General features: G+C 33.5%; 2 protein-coding genes across 6 annotated transcripts; both read right to left on the bottom strand.

Moving 5' to 3' along the window:
• Positions 1 to 1,746: 1,746 nt before the first annotated feature.
• On the bottom strand, positions 1,747 to 3,672 carry LOC105676107 (zinc finger CCCH domain-containing protein 11A). The gene is made up of 5 exons (XM_012373728.2): positions 3,656 to 3,672; positions 3,422 to 3,521; positions 2,677 to 2,796; positions 2,101 to 2,275; positions 1,747 to 1,883 (listed from the first exon to the last, which is right to left on the bottom strand). The coding sequence occupies exons 1-5, from the start codon at positions 3,670 to 3,672 to the stop codon at positions 1,747 to 1,749; spliced, it is 549 nt and encodes a 182-aa protein (XP_012229151.2).
• Positions 2,677 to 17,117, bottom strand: LOC105676068 (bridge-like lipid transfer protein family member 3B). 5 transcript variants are annotated; one of them, XM_067355387.1, is made up of 20 exons: positions 16,880 to 17,112; positions 16,166 to 16,367; positions 15,851 to 16,042; positions 15,510 to 15,735; positions 15,250 to 15,416; positions 15,021 to 15,180; positions 14,670 to 14,927; positions 14,343 to 14,582; positions 14,209 to 14,235; positions 13,673 to 13,765; positions 13,405 to 13,586; positions 13,082 to 13,319; positions 11,812 to 13,007; positions 11,592 to 11,726; positions 10,942 to 10,953; positions 9,443 to 9,814; positions 9,195 to 9,342; positions 3,873 to 8,388; positions 3,422 to 3,521; positions 2,677 to 2,796 (listed from the first exon to the last, which is right to left on the bottom strand). In XM_067355387.1, the coding sequence occupies exons 1-18, from the start codon at positions 16,921 to 16,923 to the stop codon at positions 8,018 to 8,020; spliced, it is 4,263 nt and encodes a 1,420-aa protein (XP_067211488.1). In that variant the 5' UTR covers positions 16,924 to 17,112; the 3' UTR covers positions 2,677 to 2,796; positions 3,422 to 3,521; positions 3,873 to 8,017. The 5 variants fall into 5 exon arrangements, with proteins under 5 accessions (XP_067211488.1, XP_067211489.1, XP_067211490.1 ...); XM_067355388.1 differs by lacking the exon at positions 10,942 to 10,953 and having other exon boundaries at positions 16,880 to 17,111; XM_067355389.1 differs by lacking the exon at positions 14,209 to 14,235 and having other exon boundaries at positions 16,880 to 17,111.
• Between the last annotated feature and the right edge of the window lie 229 nt (positions 17,118 to 17,346).

Below are 17,346 nucleotides of genomic sequence, written 5' to 3'. Positions count from 1 at the left end.
TAGTCCGAAATTTTTACACTTTAAGCACATGATATTCCTTATTCTTTCGATCGGCCACGTCCGGGATGTAATGCAGGTTTATATTTCGAAGTGATATTTAAAATAAACTTCCTAGACGCTGGCAAAACACTCATTGGTCGAAGACGCAAAACGTAAAATAAGCAGCTTTACTCGTCGTGTTACAAGTACCGAATTTAACAATTAAATGCCAGCTCTTCGCAGCTAAGAGCAACATCTGTATGAATGCAAAGAATTTGTGTGTGTGGTAAAGCGACGACCCATAGCTATCTTCTTCATCGTCTAGCACAGTTCTCGCTTTCGCGATCTTACAGCATGTGACGCATTGTCGGAGACACTTGAACCTCATTTTTCTTAACTTAGACCATTCTGGTAATTCGAGCCCGATCGCATCGCAGCCGGAGAAAGATAGCCATAGGCGGTTAGAGGACTAATTTAGGCAAAGGTTAGATATAGCAGCCCCTGCAAAAATTGATATTCACTACTAAATTTTTTGTGGCAACACGAGTGCGACTTTTACCAATGACATCGGTTAATATGCACGATTAATCGTTGTTAATCGATTAATAAACGCGCGATACGATGCTTCGACGATCGCATTATGATACCGATACCGATAAGTGTCTGCTAAGTGCCAATTCTTAAAAAGCATCGATTTACTAAATATTGCATGCTATCCCTCTTCCCCTTCCCTCTATATGACAACACATGAATGAATGCAAATAAGCTTGTAAGTCGCACAAATGATCGCTGCAATAAGAGCAACCAATGTAATAGAATCTTCAATTCAAAGTCATGGCATTTTTGCAGCTCATAGTAGCGATGTGCATATATTAATATAGTCTTTTGCATTAGTTGCATCTTATTAGACCGATCCATGGTTTTGTGAAACAAATTAAAAAATGGAGGTCGATTAAATATCGGAAATGTACGAATATACCTAACTCCATGAATTAAGTATTACGCTAAAATCGACACGAGATTTTTTTCTTACGTATCTTTCGCTACTAGAAAGGTATACCTTCGTATACCTTTTTGGTAGCAAAGTAATATCACGTATTAATATACAGTTCTATGTGCAGAACAATACTTTCGTAGTAATCTCATTGCTTTTCTTTTTGTGCCAAAAATACATTGAAAATCATCCGTGCAACAAAATGTACAGACCAACCTACTCGTGTGAGAAACATTGGAAGCTTTCATTGTTCGTGAATTCTTCGAAAGTATTTTTCTGTTGTTGCTTGACGGACGAGGAAAATTATACATACATCGTCGCAAAAGCTACAACAGTTTTCAACGTCAACTTTAGTATCTCCTGTACGATGTTATACCGAGGAACGGAAAGGGAAATCGGGAAGTTTGCGGCTGCGGGGTTTGCTGCGTATGAATAGACGTGTAGGGCGGTTGCTGGAGTAACGGGGAGCTCTGTTGATTTTGTAATGACGACAGAGACTGCCCGGGGGATTGGGAGTGTAAGTTTTGCTGATGATGCGGATACGACAGCGTATGATGACAGGGAGAGGATTGCGTGTTTGTCGGCGGTGGGACATTTAAGTTATTTGTGACGTTGATATTACCGGGGATGTTGAGACTGTTAGGATTGTTGGGGATTGTCAGACTCTTCGGGATACCGAGCGCGTTCGGGAGATTCATATTCGTTTGCAAGCTAGGCGGTAGAGAGAGAGTAGCTGACGTAAGATAATGTACGTTGAAAGATGGACGGGGGGGCTAGTAAAGCCTCATACCTTCTTCGAATTTGACGATGAGAGGATCGACGGCGGGACTGCCGATAAAGCTACCAGCTTCGCTGTTTCCTCTACCTTGGTCCGACTCGGTAGTACTGCTGCCGTCGTACTTTGTATCATCTTCATAAAATATAAAAATAATTTTGCATAAACACTTATCTATATAGATGTTGGAAATATACATTTTAATTGCATTTAATACTCTTCAAATTTTCAAATAAAAACAATTTCTAAATTTTTATTTTCAAAATCGAATTTGCAGCTAGATCAATCAATTTTATTCATTGCTTTCGATCTAAAGTTAACCTAGGTTTTATCGCGATAAAAAGGTATCTACCCTGACGATTGAGCCATTCTTGATTTGGAGACTTAGTTGCTACTTCTGCGGTCTTCACAGGGTTGATGGGTTCACCACTAATAGTGCGTGGACTCGTATGCATAAATGGACAATGCGGCTTCCTACATCCTCCAGGTTGTGTTTCCCAATAACAAGGAATTGATTTGCGATTTTTCTACAAATAAAAAGTATATTAAAATTATTTATTCTTAGAAGTTCCAATGATCGAGTCAGATTTGTAATTGAATATCGTTACAGCATCAGTAATTATTATATTTTATCTTAACCGTCAATTTTTGTACAAGTTACAATCAAACATCCGTTTTATAAATTTCTCTATTGTGGGTTGCTCCACATTATAAATCTAAATATCAACCTAAATGTCCATAAAATACACATCACCCTTTATATTGCTCTCGAAATAAAGTAAAAAATTCACAAACATTTAATTGTAACACATCTAATAAGAGTTGTTTGTTTAATACAGTACAATATACATTTTTTAACAAGCTCTTCTTGCTACTTACCATAGTGGATTTTCTTAAAAAATTAAAGCTTACAAGTAAGAGTACTTACTTTCAATTCCATATGTCTGAAGTTACAATGCTCATTAAGGCAATTTCCCTGCTGCCAATATGTGCAAATAGTTTCACAACCCAGAGCAGATGGTTCATGTCTATATGGGCAGAAGTCACCCTGTACGAATAAAAATAAAAAACGTAAAAGCTGTTCAATAATCACAATTCAAATATTACAATTTATAAGGATAATACACACACTTGCAGCGCCAAGGCATATTGTTCATACCGCAAGTGAGATTATATGAGATAGCATATCATATGTAAAGTATTGTAGTAAGAATAATCATTTATTACATAATTTACAAACATATGAATATATCATAATACACTTTAAACATGACTCAATTATGAATTCACTCAATTATGAAATACATATGAATCAATATAAAATTACATGTGAATGTTAAAATAAGGTAATATAATGAAAATGTGGGATTACAAAATTATAACATGGAACAATAAAAGACTACATGCAACTAATTATATATATATCTGGATATATAAATATCTAAATGTAACAAAATTTTAATAAATTAATTTCATTTATAGCATTTATAATTAAAATTTTATGATAGAGAAATTCTGTCAACATGGCATCAAGATGGCCGACCTAACCTCGGCGACCTCAACGGATGATCACCAATATGGACCGATTGTATTGCTTATACTTTCGAGATACCATTAAACGGAAATCGGTAGAACGAAATCAGCTAAAAATAATCCCGAAAAAATTCACTCACCTTCTTGCATGTAGAATAGTAGAAGAAATAGCAGTCCAGATTTTTGTGATTATGCTCCATCTGTAAGAACTTGTAAAACGACGAATGATCGTGCTCCTTGCTGAAAACAGAGATTAGACGCTGTTTAATGCTCCGCATGTCAAACGTGATCGAATCGGACGATTCATCGCGAACGTCGCGCGTTTTAAGCGATTGAATTTAGACAATCTAACAGTGTAAGAGACAAAACTTTACCATTTCGTTCGAAACATGATTGCGACTCGCAGAAAGATCGTACTTGATCGACACTTTCAGCAGTAAACAAGAAATGCTACGGCCAAACTGACGAAGTCGTTCGAATCGACGTTTCTCGCGATCAACAACAAATACTGAGAATCATCCCACTCGACACGCGTTTAAGTTTTTTCTATATGTTACTTATAAGACCGTAAATACTGTTGTGTATACGTACACTCAGCTGCGAATCCCACGGTGACACCTTTTTTTTGCCGCCTTGCTTTGCCGCACACACAAAATCCACTCAAACAGACTCGCTCAATCAAACGCGACCGTCAGGGTTACCTCGACGTGCTCGCACAATTCCAGGTCGTGGACGCGAGATCCTCTAGTCCACGGTAAAAGAAGTAATAGAAGGATGAGTCATGTTGAGGGTTGCAGAAGCAAAGTATAGGATGAGAAAAGCGATATAGTGAATCTGATTGGCTGAGCCATTTTGAATTTCGGTCACATCTATGTATTGAGTGAATAATGAAAAGAGCGATGTCCAAACATGGTCAACAAGGCTTTAAATATGGCTACTACGATATTTTCCTTTCTGTCTGCTGTCGACAATCGACCCATCGACACCCGTAGTGAATTAAATCGTCGAAGCGCGGCAACTTTTCACTTATTTATGAAAAACCACTATTATGTTTTAACAACCAACTAAACTTAAATATAATTAAAAAATGTAATAATATATAATTTGTACATCTTATTTTATATGTAATATTGAAAATATTGGACAGAGGATTAAATATTTTACGTTAAACAGCACAGAAGTATCTTAATTTTTTCTGTGATTTTGTAACTTTATTGAGAAAGTGATATTCATTCTCTTTACATTAAAAAGATGAAATTACATTTTGGCTATCACTCCTTTCAGTTTCACAAAAAAAGCTAAAAATATAATTATTAAATTTTTAGTTAATTTGTTTAATTTATCGTTGTAGTAATAGTAACATAGCATTTTTGTTACAATATATAAATTTGAAAAAAAAAACAAATATATACGTTATTGCCAAATTTTCATAGCAACTTATTCGTTCATATTGTGATGTATTATCAATGCTGGTTATAATAGCATCTTAATATTGCTGAAATACATTCGTCAAAGGAATATTTCAACAAGATACGTCACATTTACCATGTTAAAAACAAAGCTGCGATCATTCATAGATAAATCATAATATTGAATAAATTAGTGTATCTCTCTCTCATCAATGTTTTACTTATGCTACTTAAATTATCTAATAATCATAATATTTCACAACAAAGGCTATGGAGAAAGAACGAACATGGCAAACATACAGTAATTCTCTGTGTTCTCCGCAAACAAGTTTGTAAATTACATTATCCACTCTTGGGATTCTTAGCACTTTGATATTGAAATGACAATTTTCAAATATGTTCTATACTTCTGCTAATATATAAAATAGGTTCATTTCGTAAATTATGGCTGCATCGTTATTTCAGACATATCACATAGCTGCTGATATAAGATATCAATTTACGAAATGGGACCATTATTCATGCATAAATGGCATGACTATTCTCTCTCTTTTTATATATATATATGTAACATTTTTTTTGGAATCTTACTAACTAGAGTAACTAGAGTACAAAGTAATACAAGTGTTATGTATGGAATTAAACATCTTGCTGAAAAATCTCGCCTGCCGACAATGCTAAACTTGGAAACATATCAATCGAAATTAGAATATGGCTAAAATAAAGTTAACAACAATACGTCAAAATTAAGACTACAATATAAGAACATCACTCTTGCGAGTAATACGACAAACATGTTTGTCATAATATACATATGACAAAATAAAAACTCAAGTGTATCTGTTCAATCTAATAAAACTTAAATAACATATTATATAAATTGCAACTCATTCTATTGAGTTATGGTATTATCGATTATTGAATAATCAGCGTACATCACATTCAACTTCCTAAAGTCTTTATTATTAATATAATAAAATATCTTTTATATTAATAATAAATATATAAATTAATAAATAAGTACTTAAAAGAATATAAAGGAAGAAATATTCAGTACCATTTTGTACCATTCAAAGCAATTCTATTAATTATATTATGCATTTGCAGCTAGTTGGACAAGATTATATAAATCTTTTCAGTATTAGAGCTGCATATTTGGTATCTATTGTTAAAGCCTTTTTGTAAATGTATATGAAAATGGAAGAAAGAAGCAACCCTTTATATTTAAAGTATACATCAAAATCATAACATGTATAAAAAAAAATACAATATAAGAAACTTCTATTTCTAAGAATTATATAGTTTTTTAAATCTAAATCTAAAGATTAAAATTAGTTTTAGCACAATTTTAAAACATAATGAAATATGTTTGGTACTTATAAAAAAGAACTATGCAATTAGACTTTTGAAAAAGGAACTATACAAGCAAACTTTAGGAAGTTGATTTAAAACAGATTTAAAAAAATTAAAAATATTGATACAAATAAAAAGCAATAACAATATTATGTTCCTGCAATATAAAATCTTATCGGACTATGTAAATGTGTTATATATAAGAAAAACCTTCAAGAGCCTTCATAAATATGATATGTGTATTATGAAAAGTTTATCTGCATCTGAAAGTAAAAACTGCAACTTTCGTTCTTTTCTAAGCTTATATATGTTATGCTATCTTCAGGCATTGCGTTCACTAGTCAAATATTAGAAAGGTAACTGTATCCTATTGCATTATCTCAAACAATTACAGTATCATCGTACAAAACGCAAATTATTTCATACGGTAATAACTACACTTGTATCGCAACAATATTTGTCAAGGGAACGCATCGCGCGTTTGAAACCGCATGTGAAAATGCATTATATACCGGATGTGTCTATCGACAGCAGAAGTCTATATTATGAAACAAACTTCAATTGCATCATGTATTCATACACATTAAAAAAATACTTTCCATTTATATAGGATCGACCAGCAATCCATCGTAGAAACTAAATCTAGCGAAATCAAATTCTAAGAAAGAGCTATTACCAGGAGCGATTGTGAATTAAAGAGATATTGTAAGGGATCATCTTTTGTAATGCATCACATTACAATTCCTTCGGTTAAAAGTTCATCAAGCCAATTAATAATTTCTAACTTTATACAAATTACACTGAGAATTCTAGTGCGACTACTATAAATCAACCTTTTCGAATTTTACACAGTCTTATTGAAACGTTCCACACATCACCGTATTATTATTATTATTAATTTTCATCATCAGATGCATTAAATCAGTCAATATAAAATTATGTATATGATATAATGCAATACCACGAGGTCACAATATCCACTTAAATAGTCTATCTGTAGGCTCAACTAGTATATATTACTAAAATTACAATCATGTGTTTGAAATCTTTGCGCTTTTCACAATACGCTCTCACGGACCACCACATTCTTGAAATTGATGTCAAAATATAATAAAATCGTAAAACCAATATGTATCATTGCAATATACTGACTAGCGCACTTTGCTTATTCAAATAGAATATGCACATACATATCCTTCTGACATAAGTATGGGCACGGGTTTCACAAGTACGTATGTAGACTTTAATCGACCTATAAAAACGGAAAAACATAACAAGATGTCTAGCGGATTTCTTCGTCAATTTAGTTTATAATTTAAACCTAAATATGTTGTTTTCTCTCATATAATTTATCTAGATCTTCATTATATTCTAAGACTATTACTCTAATTTCAGAAAGATATGTATGCCACATAAGTATGTATCTATAGATATTTAATAAAATTTATGTGCATCATATATACAATCCTATGCAATTTATAGCTGTACTATAAACAATGGACACACAGGCAATTTACCATTTATCTGAAAGTCATACCATTATTACCGATTTAATGATAAAACAAAAAAAAACGGTAATATTGCAGTTTATCGCCTTTTGTATTCGTGGTAAAGAAAACTGATATTCTCAATTTAAGTTTGCATATGCATCACATACAGACTCTTATCACTGTTTCATGTTTTAAGCAAAAGATGTAAACGGCAGTCGCTAGCGTAATTACGGTAGACAAGAATGTGTCTCAAGGAATAACTATAGACCTCACAACGTTTCCAGAAAAATTAAAATTAAGCATTCTAATTTTTGTTAATTTGTGAAGTTGAAAACTACTACGTACTATCAATGCTTTTTATTTAGATAAATGTAAAATCTCTCGCTTTACGTAAATCTACCGTAAATTTATCAAAAGAAAGATTTAGAAACGATTAGGACTTATTAGAACTGCAACACTTGGAGCAATCGAAACAACTGGTATGCTATCTCTTAAGAGACCACGAAGTTCTATTACTACCTCCAGGAGTACCTTCCAGTTTTTGATTTCGTAGCTCCGCAATAGTATCATGCAGGATTCTTTTCTCTTCTAAAAGACTCACGATGTCGTCCTCCGCAGCGCTCAAACGAGATCTTATCATATCCGATTCCTCTTTATTCCGCATTAATCTCGCGTTTTCTTCCGATAATCTTTCTAGAGCTCCCATACGACGTTTCAATTCTTCGTTATCCGATTTCAATTGCTTACTAGATTGTCTTAGAACGTTCAATTCTCTCTCGCATTCCGCATTCTTAACAGCATAACTATTATCACCCAATAATGCCTTGTTCAAACGGTTCTCATCTACTGTAGTTACTAAAAACAAGAAAAGAAAATTGTTACTTGACCCACTGAAGATTATATTGCAAACTCCAACAGAAACATACAAATACAATATTATTTAATTTCTTTTTTTGTTAGATATATTAATTAGAAAAAGATGAATATATTAAAATATGTATGTCTGATTACACCAATATCAAATATAATGCAAAATATATTATTTTTATAAGTGCTAAAACTGATAACTGTGGTATGTATTGTATAAAAAAGAAAATAATTTTAAATTTATCAAAAAAAAAGTCTTTGCTACTTTGCTAATTTCCATATTTTCAGACATACCTTATATAAAATATATAAAATATAAAATAATGAAAAGTATTATGAATAAATAGAATTGATATTGATAGATCAATCAATTTTTCCTTGTATTTCACATAATAAAATTATGATTCATGCTTGAATGCACATCTAATATATTCTATCCCTCTATTTATATATCAAAATAATATCATTTTAAGCTGTGCAATAATAATAAGCAGCGAGATCTAAAAAAAACTACTTGTCTACGTGTGTTTTATCAATGCTCACATTCGAAAGGCCGCCTGGGTGCACAGAACAGTTATGCAATATGTAATATTAATTACTTTCAAACCAAAATCTGCCACTTGCGCAATATAAAAATCTACGTATAATACCAAGTTATAGGTAAATGTATATTTACAGGCGCAAGGACGACGTAACTAAGGTCGCATAATGATCGGACAAGAGAACGTGAACTCAATCAACTGCAAGTGGCAGAAACAAATGATACAACTTGCTTAACAGCTGGTGTTACTTACCAACAGGTTCGATGTGAAACACGCCGCTCGTGTCCCGTGCTACCCTAAGTTTGGAAATATTCAAATCTATCGGGATCGGGCCTGGGGAAGTTATGTTATTCGGCGGACGATCTTCGTTTAAACGTAATGATATATTTTCTAAGTGTATCTGAAATAATAATGTAGGCTTGCAATAAACCGGAACTATATTACTGACGGAAGGACATTGTATCTAAGAAAAAGATATTCGACATTACGAGAATACGTACCTGTATGGGAATTGGCTTAGGAATGATCTCGTCCTCCGCCAAATCCGCTAAACCCGTCACCGAGCTCATCGACAATGTCATTGCTATGTTAGCGACTTTTATCTCTAATTTGTCCTCAAATAAATTCATAACGTTCTCTTTGTCATGCACATTGATGACGGATGTGCGGGGTGCGTCTTGCTCGGACAATCTAGCACGATCTTGTGATATTCGCCTACTACTTTCGCCCGTGTCTTTTTGACTGGCATCCGAAAGTTTACGGGAATCTTCCGCATTTTTCAAATCGTGATCCAAACGTAATTTAATACGTGATCTGCAGTCAGAATCGGACGGTAATTCTATCCAGCCTCGAGATCGCGAGCTGAACTTGGTCTATCAAACAGAATGCATTAATTGTGTTAAATTTAGATGAGTCTTGAGATCATTTAATATAACTAATAAAATATCTATTTTTATATTGCTCTTACATTGTTGCTCAAATTCTAATATTATATTACGAAATCAGATAAAATATAATTTATATACTGACAATGAGTTATGGATATCTTTATATGTTAGTTGTAATTCATAGATTGCAGCTCAATTTCAATTAAGTGACACAATTAAAGACGAAATTATTGAATTTGTTAATTTAGCATGAAGAGACCTATTATTAAATGTGTTAATACAAGATTTCAAATGCCAAGCCACTCCGAATTAAGATTTAACATACAAGTTGCAGAAATATCATTCAGATGCAAAAGCGTATATAGATGTATCGCAGCAATTCTACATAGCATCTAATAGCATTGTGAAGCATTATTGATAGTTCCATCCATAAAAAGACACGAAGCAAATAAAACAATGCATGTATCTACAATGCCTAGCATGATCAGGTTCTGTGTTGCTGTTTGCTTATCGTAAATATTGTAATGCGAACACATTATGATGTTCAAAAGTCAAGAATCAGTCTCATGCCATACATTTTGTTACAAACTAATTAATCAATTTTTAATGTGTTGGTGTCAATTGTGTAGTATATGATGAAAAAGTGAGAATTACTTACATAATTGTAATCTTTCTAATTTAATAATGAAGAATGTGATTAATCTTTTAACTATATGTCTGGTATTATTCTGTCAAATGCATGTAAAAAAACTGAAAAATTTATCTTATTTTAACAAAACATTGTTGCTAAAAAATAATTATCATGTTTCTATCATAGAGAGAAATATATATGAATCACTACTTAATAAATTACTATTTAATTATACGTGTATCTGGCTGGCATCTTTTTTTATAGAAATTTGCATCTGCTAATAGCTGCATAAGAAACATATGTCATTGTGGAATAGCAGTAATTATAATTTGTACTCATTGGAGCATTATATTAATATTTTATATCGATTTTGTGAAATCTATCAATAGTGTAATAACAACAATGTGATTTGACTCAATACCAACACATGCATTTTTCGTAGTGTCTAAGATTAATAATTGTATGAATGTTTTGCCAATACCTTTCTCTTGACCTGCCACAAGTGCCACATAAAAACATTCACAAGAGAAGGAGAGACGCGGGAGAGGCATGCAAAAAAGTTAAGAGACAAAAATTGTATAAATATACATATATAATAATATCAACTGGTTATGTAAAAACAATGAGCAAATTACTGTAAAACTACTGAAATATTAATAACTTATGCACAAGTAACTTGCTATTTCAAATGTATACTCTAAATGGAAAGGTTAGCTATCATTTGTAATTACAAAAAGTTTAATGCATTTCTTTTTTTCTTAATCATGATAACATAATTGCATAGAGAAGTGATCTTTGTTACAGTCGAAACTCAAATATTACCAAGTTATTCCAAATATAAAATTTACTGTGGATATAACTTGAAGTACTTTAAATTTACATACAAATAATGTAAAATAAAATTTGAATTTCTAAACAATTATAAAAATTAGCACAATAAGCTATATTGTGTGAGAATAACCAAAATTCCATAATAAAAGAAAGAAGAGAATAAATTCTTATTGTAGCAGTACAATTAATAATAAACTTTGTTCACTTAAAAAGAGCGTAATTATATAGCATAACGTATATATATAATATATATTTTTTTTTATTTATATCGTATTAGTAAACATAAATCTCTTGGCTTACCTGAAACTCGTCCCAAGGAATGGATGAACACTCGTCATTGTCGATGTTAGAAACCTGAACTTTAATGACAGATGAATAACCGCAAGACTGTTGCACAAATTCCACTTTTGACAATTTAAACGTTGCCATGGAAACCTGTGGATGAGAAAATAAAATTTTATTTTAGCTACGTTCAATAATCTCTAAAACAATTTCTTCACAATTATTTAGCGATGCTTACTATGTCCTTCCTTTTGCATACGCTGTCCATAGATTTTTCACTTTGCGTATCCGGCGTTTCTTCTACTACTTCAGTCGCCTCTTCTACAGCCGTTATCCTAATCGAATTGTCGATGCCGAATACCGCATCGATTTTGCCCTGATCCTGAAGATTCACCAAAACGTAATTCTCGCTGTCCGAGCTAACGTCGCTTCTCATAGATATCGTATCGCTACTGCCGTCTTCCGGAGAAGCTTTCAGAGCCGAGTCGAGCGACGTCATTAAATTGCTAAATCCCTTTTTCATAGACGAGAGATTGACATTAAAGTTATTCGGGATGAAAGGCGTGTTCGAACCCGAGTCCGACTTGCTGTGCTTAGTTTCCGGCGTCTGTTTCTTCTCGTCGCTTATAACTTGTTGCACCGGGAAGCTTTCGGGAATGGCCCATATTACATTCGTCAGACCCTCCTGATCGCCCTTCTTCGTGCCGTTTTGCTTGAAGGTGACAACTGGTTGCGTCGTTGGAGCGGAATGCGAGCAATCCATCGACAACATCGACGACGCCTCGCTCTGAGGTGTTTCTACATCGTTGCTCGTGTTCATTCTCCTAGCGCTGAAATCGACACGCGTGCTCACCGTGCTGGGGTGCCAAGCCGACGAACCGCCGAAATCGTCAGCTATGCTGGACGAGTCAGGCACAACGGATTCCAAGTCACCACCGGAATTCTCTTTGCCGGGTGTATGCGACGGCATGACAAACGTCACTTCCACTTGCGGTATCAGTGCGCCTATGATCAACGATCCGCCGGTCTCGATTTTCAAAATCTTATTCGAGTCCACAGCCAAGTACGTAGCCATCTCGGAGACTATCTCCGACAATCTGAGTAAAAACAAGTATTGATAATGATTTATCTGTACGCTAACTAGATTGCTTATATACGCCAGCCCGTGAATATCGGCGGCTGAAGGCTTTTCTGTAGCTGAGGAGTCCATGGTAAAGTGACACCATAGTGTTAAAGGAAACGCATCCAGGAACGGTACAGGTCGATTCTGACCAACGGCACGTGCTCCGAGAAAATCTCCCCACACAGGTTCGAAATTGCAGCACCACACATCCTTCGCCTCCGTCCACAAAAGCTCTCTGCTCATCTGACGAAGTAGCTCGGTTATAGAATTGCTACTGAAATTCGACGGTATTTGCCTAATATTATCGTTGCCTGAAATACGAGAAAAAGAATGTAGAAACCAATGAGAGATCCGAGCACATTACGACCGTTTACGAAATACGTACCTCCGCAGTGCGCTATGAATTTATCCGTTACTACGTGAAAATCTCCGGATTTACTCGGAAACTCTGCACCGAAGAACATCTGCCCCATCTGAAATGCATTTAGACATTGCGCCAGGTCCGCTCTCGAAGATCTTTCCGTTGACCGAACGTTTGTTATAGATGCTCTGGAAGTTTGAAGATGCAAGGACTTCGGTCTGTCTTTCTGGTTTGGATAATCCTGCTGACTTTCGAAAACTATCTAAAAATACATATTTCGATGCTGTTAAAACAAGAATGTCGCATGATATTTAAGACATATACAATACTAATACATTCTAACTTACTCTTGGAAGTATAGCCTCTATCTTTACATCAAAGTACATCAAACGCGAAGGATTCAGCTGCTTGTTTTTACCCATCAGAGAATGATGAAGATTCAATGCAAAAGAATTAAACCAAAGGCACGAGCACACATCAAAGTTTATTTGAATCGGATTAAGTTGTACATAAAACTTGGGCGGTGGTACTACAAAATCATACATTATTTAATATATATATAAAATTGTTATATTAAATAAAACAAAATATATAAACTTGTAAATATATACTTACAAGGAAAGGTAATGTCTCCCGGATAATAGTAATATGTGAACTCAGCATGAAGTATCGTTACATCTTCTGGAAGACTGAATCTGTCCCGATCACCTAAATTTAATTTAAATAAATACAGCTAAATGGAAATAAAATAATAATCTGAAGATTCGATCTCAGACATGCGATCATAATTTTATGGATCGCAATATAACTTTCTTGAAGCATTAAAACAACATTCTCAACAATATTATTTCTCAAAAACATATAGTATAATTTTACAATAAAAACATTAGTCACAAATGATATGTAATATCAATATTTTCTCTTTTTTTTCTCTCTCTCTCTCTCTCTCCAAAATATGTGTCATTGCATATTTATTTTACAGTTAAAGATCAATTCTAAATTAATCTTAAAAAGAAAAAGAAATCAAATAAATAAAGCAACAAAATTATCCAGTCAAAATTATCCGATCAAAATAAATCAAGTTTAGCGTAAATTTCGTACGCAGCGTTACATTTACAATTGAACATACTACAGCTACTAATCTGTTGTACCTGGTGTATGCTTCTTCCTCGTTTGCGCTGTGCAATTATCAAATAAAACAATTATTGACAAACTCGATACGTGAAACATAACTATTTCGACAAACCTGATAAATAAATAACTCAAGTATTAAATATTACAATACCTGTGATAAATTCTTTTGGTATTGGATTACGCGATGTTGTCGTCACTTTGTATAAGGTAAAATCATCGATCCTGATAATAATGCACGTCGTCATTAGTTTGGCAAGTTGTTCCAAGACATAATTTTTCACTGGATTACCGCTAGGATGTTGAGACTTCTTCTGTTCAGACGGTGTCACATTCGCATTTTGCGATTGATTATTCTTCTCTGATTGTTCTCCAGAACTTTTTATACTGCTACCTGTTTCATACAAAATTAAATGATATACAAACTCTAACATCGATATATTTTAAGTAATATAGATAGTAACAATTTATATGCACAAACCTGTTACGTTTCCTTGACTTCTTGTTAAAGGAGAATGTTGCGTTCTACCGGAATCTATGAGATCCATAAACTGACTTCGAAATGAGCTGAACGATTGTTGCAACCATTGGCTGTGAGGTGTGACATTCTCTTTGTATTTGGCCCAATGCTTTCTATCTGCCATCGCCAGATGGTACGGATAATAATCAATTTGAAATTTAACTAATGAAATTTGTAATGCGCCACCATCTTTCAGCTCAGGATGTAATGATCTACCTCCTGTTAAAAAAAAAAACGTAAGTATCGTGTAATATGCAGGAATCATATCTGTATTTAATTGCACATTTAAGAAATAGTTAAATTTGGACTTACCCCCAGCATCATCACATAAGTGGAGATCAATACGTTGTGAAAGAAAATGGTAAGATGTCTCTACAACGTCGTATCTTGTAAACACTTTTGATATCGGTGTATTAAATTGATTTTTTGTTCTGCTTTGTTGAGATACTTGAGCCTGATATTCTGGTAAAACCTTAAATTGTAAGAAAAATAAATTAATAAATCGCTAATTTATGTAAAAAAAAAAATAAATTATATAAACCTCTAATTTCCTTGCAGCTTTGGTTTTTCGTTCAAGAACAGTTGCTTTCTCAATGAGACCACCTAAAGAATCAAGAAAGTGGAGAGCAGCTTTCAGCTGTGAGTCTGTTAATACCCACAAAAGATCATCCAGAATAATTACTAGCCTGGAGCCCATAACAAAGCAATCTGCAATGAGACAGTTCATTTAGCAATATGAGCAACATATTTACCGATTTTTATCTCAATATAATTTTCACATTTCCATTAATTTTTACAGACCTGATATCCTCTTCTTTATAGTAATTCGACATCTTGCTTGATTTGTAAGTAAACGGAGTGGTGTCAAATTCTTATCCTTAGTACTTTGGGCCTCTATTCTAACAGTTTGCCATTCTAACTCTTTAAAAATAAGTAATTGTCCTCGATCAGGATCTTTCACTCTAGTGCTTCTAAGATCAGAACGCTGCCATGTTGCTGATTTGGATTCCACCATAATCCGATTCATCTAGTAAAGTAACTTTGAATAAATGTCAAGTCTAATTGAATTTAATTACTTTGCGCAATTGTATGTTTATTATATATGCTGAACATTATAAAGGGACAACACCATTAATGTTTACCTGGACTGAGGCTATAAACGCAGGACTTTTGAATGTAACCAATACAGTATTAACAGCTACTGTTATTCCATCAATTACTTTATGTATAAAAGAATATTTTGCAGGGCCTGTATACGATGATACACCCTGCGGGGAAGACATGCTTCTTAAATCCTCACATGTTTCTACATCTATATGAACCTCATCCAAACTCTGCAAATGTAATATTTTAATTGCACTATTTGCATGTATTTTAATAAATGATAAACAACATGTAGATAAAAATTACATGTATCTTTATCAAATATTCATTTATTATGTAAAACTATTATTTACCAAAAAGATAGGAACACTTTTTAGTTTGGTCCATTGTATGCGAAATGAAACTTTATTGCACCAAGCATTAGTTAGTCTTAACCACGATGGCAGCTCTAGCAACTCTGTGAGGACTATTTCATCAAGTTCTAAGTTAGTCAGTTCTCCTTCACCTTTGAATGTACTTAAATTTATCTTATCAGCAGATAAATTTTTAGTGAACCTACAATATTTATAAAATAAGATTGACATAATGTATCATTTGCCATTAATTGCAAAAATATAATAAAAATATAATAAATGTAACTAGTGTTAACATATATATTAATTAATATTAAATATAAATTTCTATATATAGAAATTATATAGCTCTTGTTGATTCAGCTAATACACAAAGCAAGCTTTCACCAACAAGTAAAAACAAAAAATAAATCCATCACTGATGTATAATGAGGTTGTTTCAGTTGCAAAAAAAAATAGAAGGAAGGCTTTCTCCTGTTTCTCTTCCAGCTGCTTTGCGAAAGTAGTATCTAATATTATCATAACTGTGCGGAGTACGTAGAAAAACGTAATGGTCGCGTTGATAAAGGCAATTGTTTCGAAGATAAGGCGATGTAAAAAAGTGCATTATGTGACGTATGGCTCATGGAATAGGGTGAATATAATTTTGGGGTGTTAATTTAAAATCGTGAGACTGCATTCTAGATTAATTAATCACATTTACGCGAATAATACCTCGACAAGTGTTTCAGCAACTGATTTTTGATGATCGAGACCATCTTTTGATTGCGTCGGCGATCCTAATTCTTACGACGGCTAATATGTCTCATGGTTAGTTTGACACCACATATTTACGACGATCTACTCAGTGACTTTCTACAGATATATATGCTCTCGCCGAATGAAATGATCCCACCCCACCTCTGCATGAAATTTCTTCCGTAAATTATGTCGTGAAGTTAGCTATGCCGTCACGTATACACGCATGCGTGAAAGAAGTAGGCTATTGATAATATGCCGGATATCTTCAATTTTGCTTTAATTAAACGCCTAGTTGTATAGAGATATACGTTAGTTTAATTATATATTTAATTGCTGTAATTGCAGCTTATGTATTTCTTCTATTTTCTTTTTCTCCAACCTAAGGGTATATTCAGACGAACTTGCATAGCGCTTATGCATATGCACAAGGAAATGGATTG

The sequence above is a fragment of the Linepithema humile genome, chromosome 5 (genome assembly GCF_040581485.1).
Source record: "Linepithema humile isolate Giens D197 chromosome 5, Lhum_UNIL_v1.0, whole genome shotgun sequence".
NCBI lineage: Eukaryota > Metazoa > Arthropoda > Insecta > Hymenoptera > Formicidae > Linepithema > Linepithema humile.
Note: the sequence above shows the minus strand (reverse complement) of the source record. Positions and strands in the feature narration are given on the sequence as shown.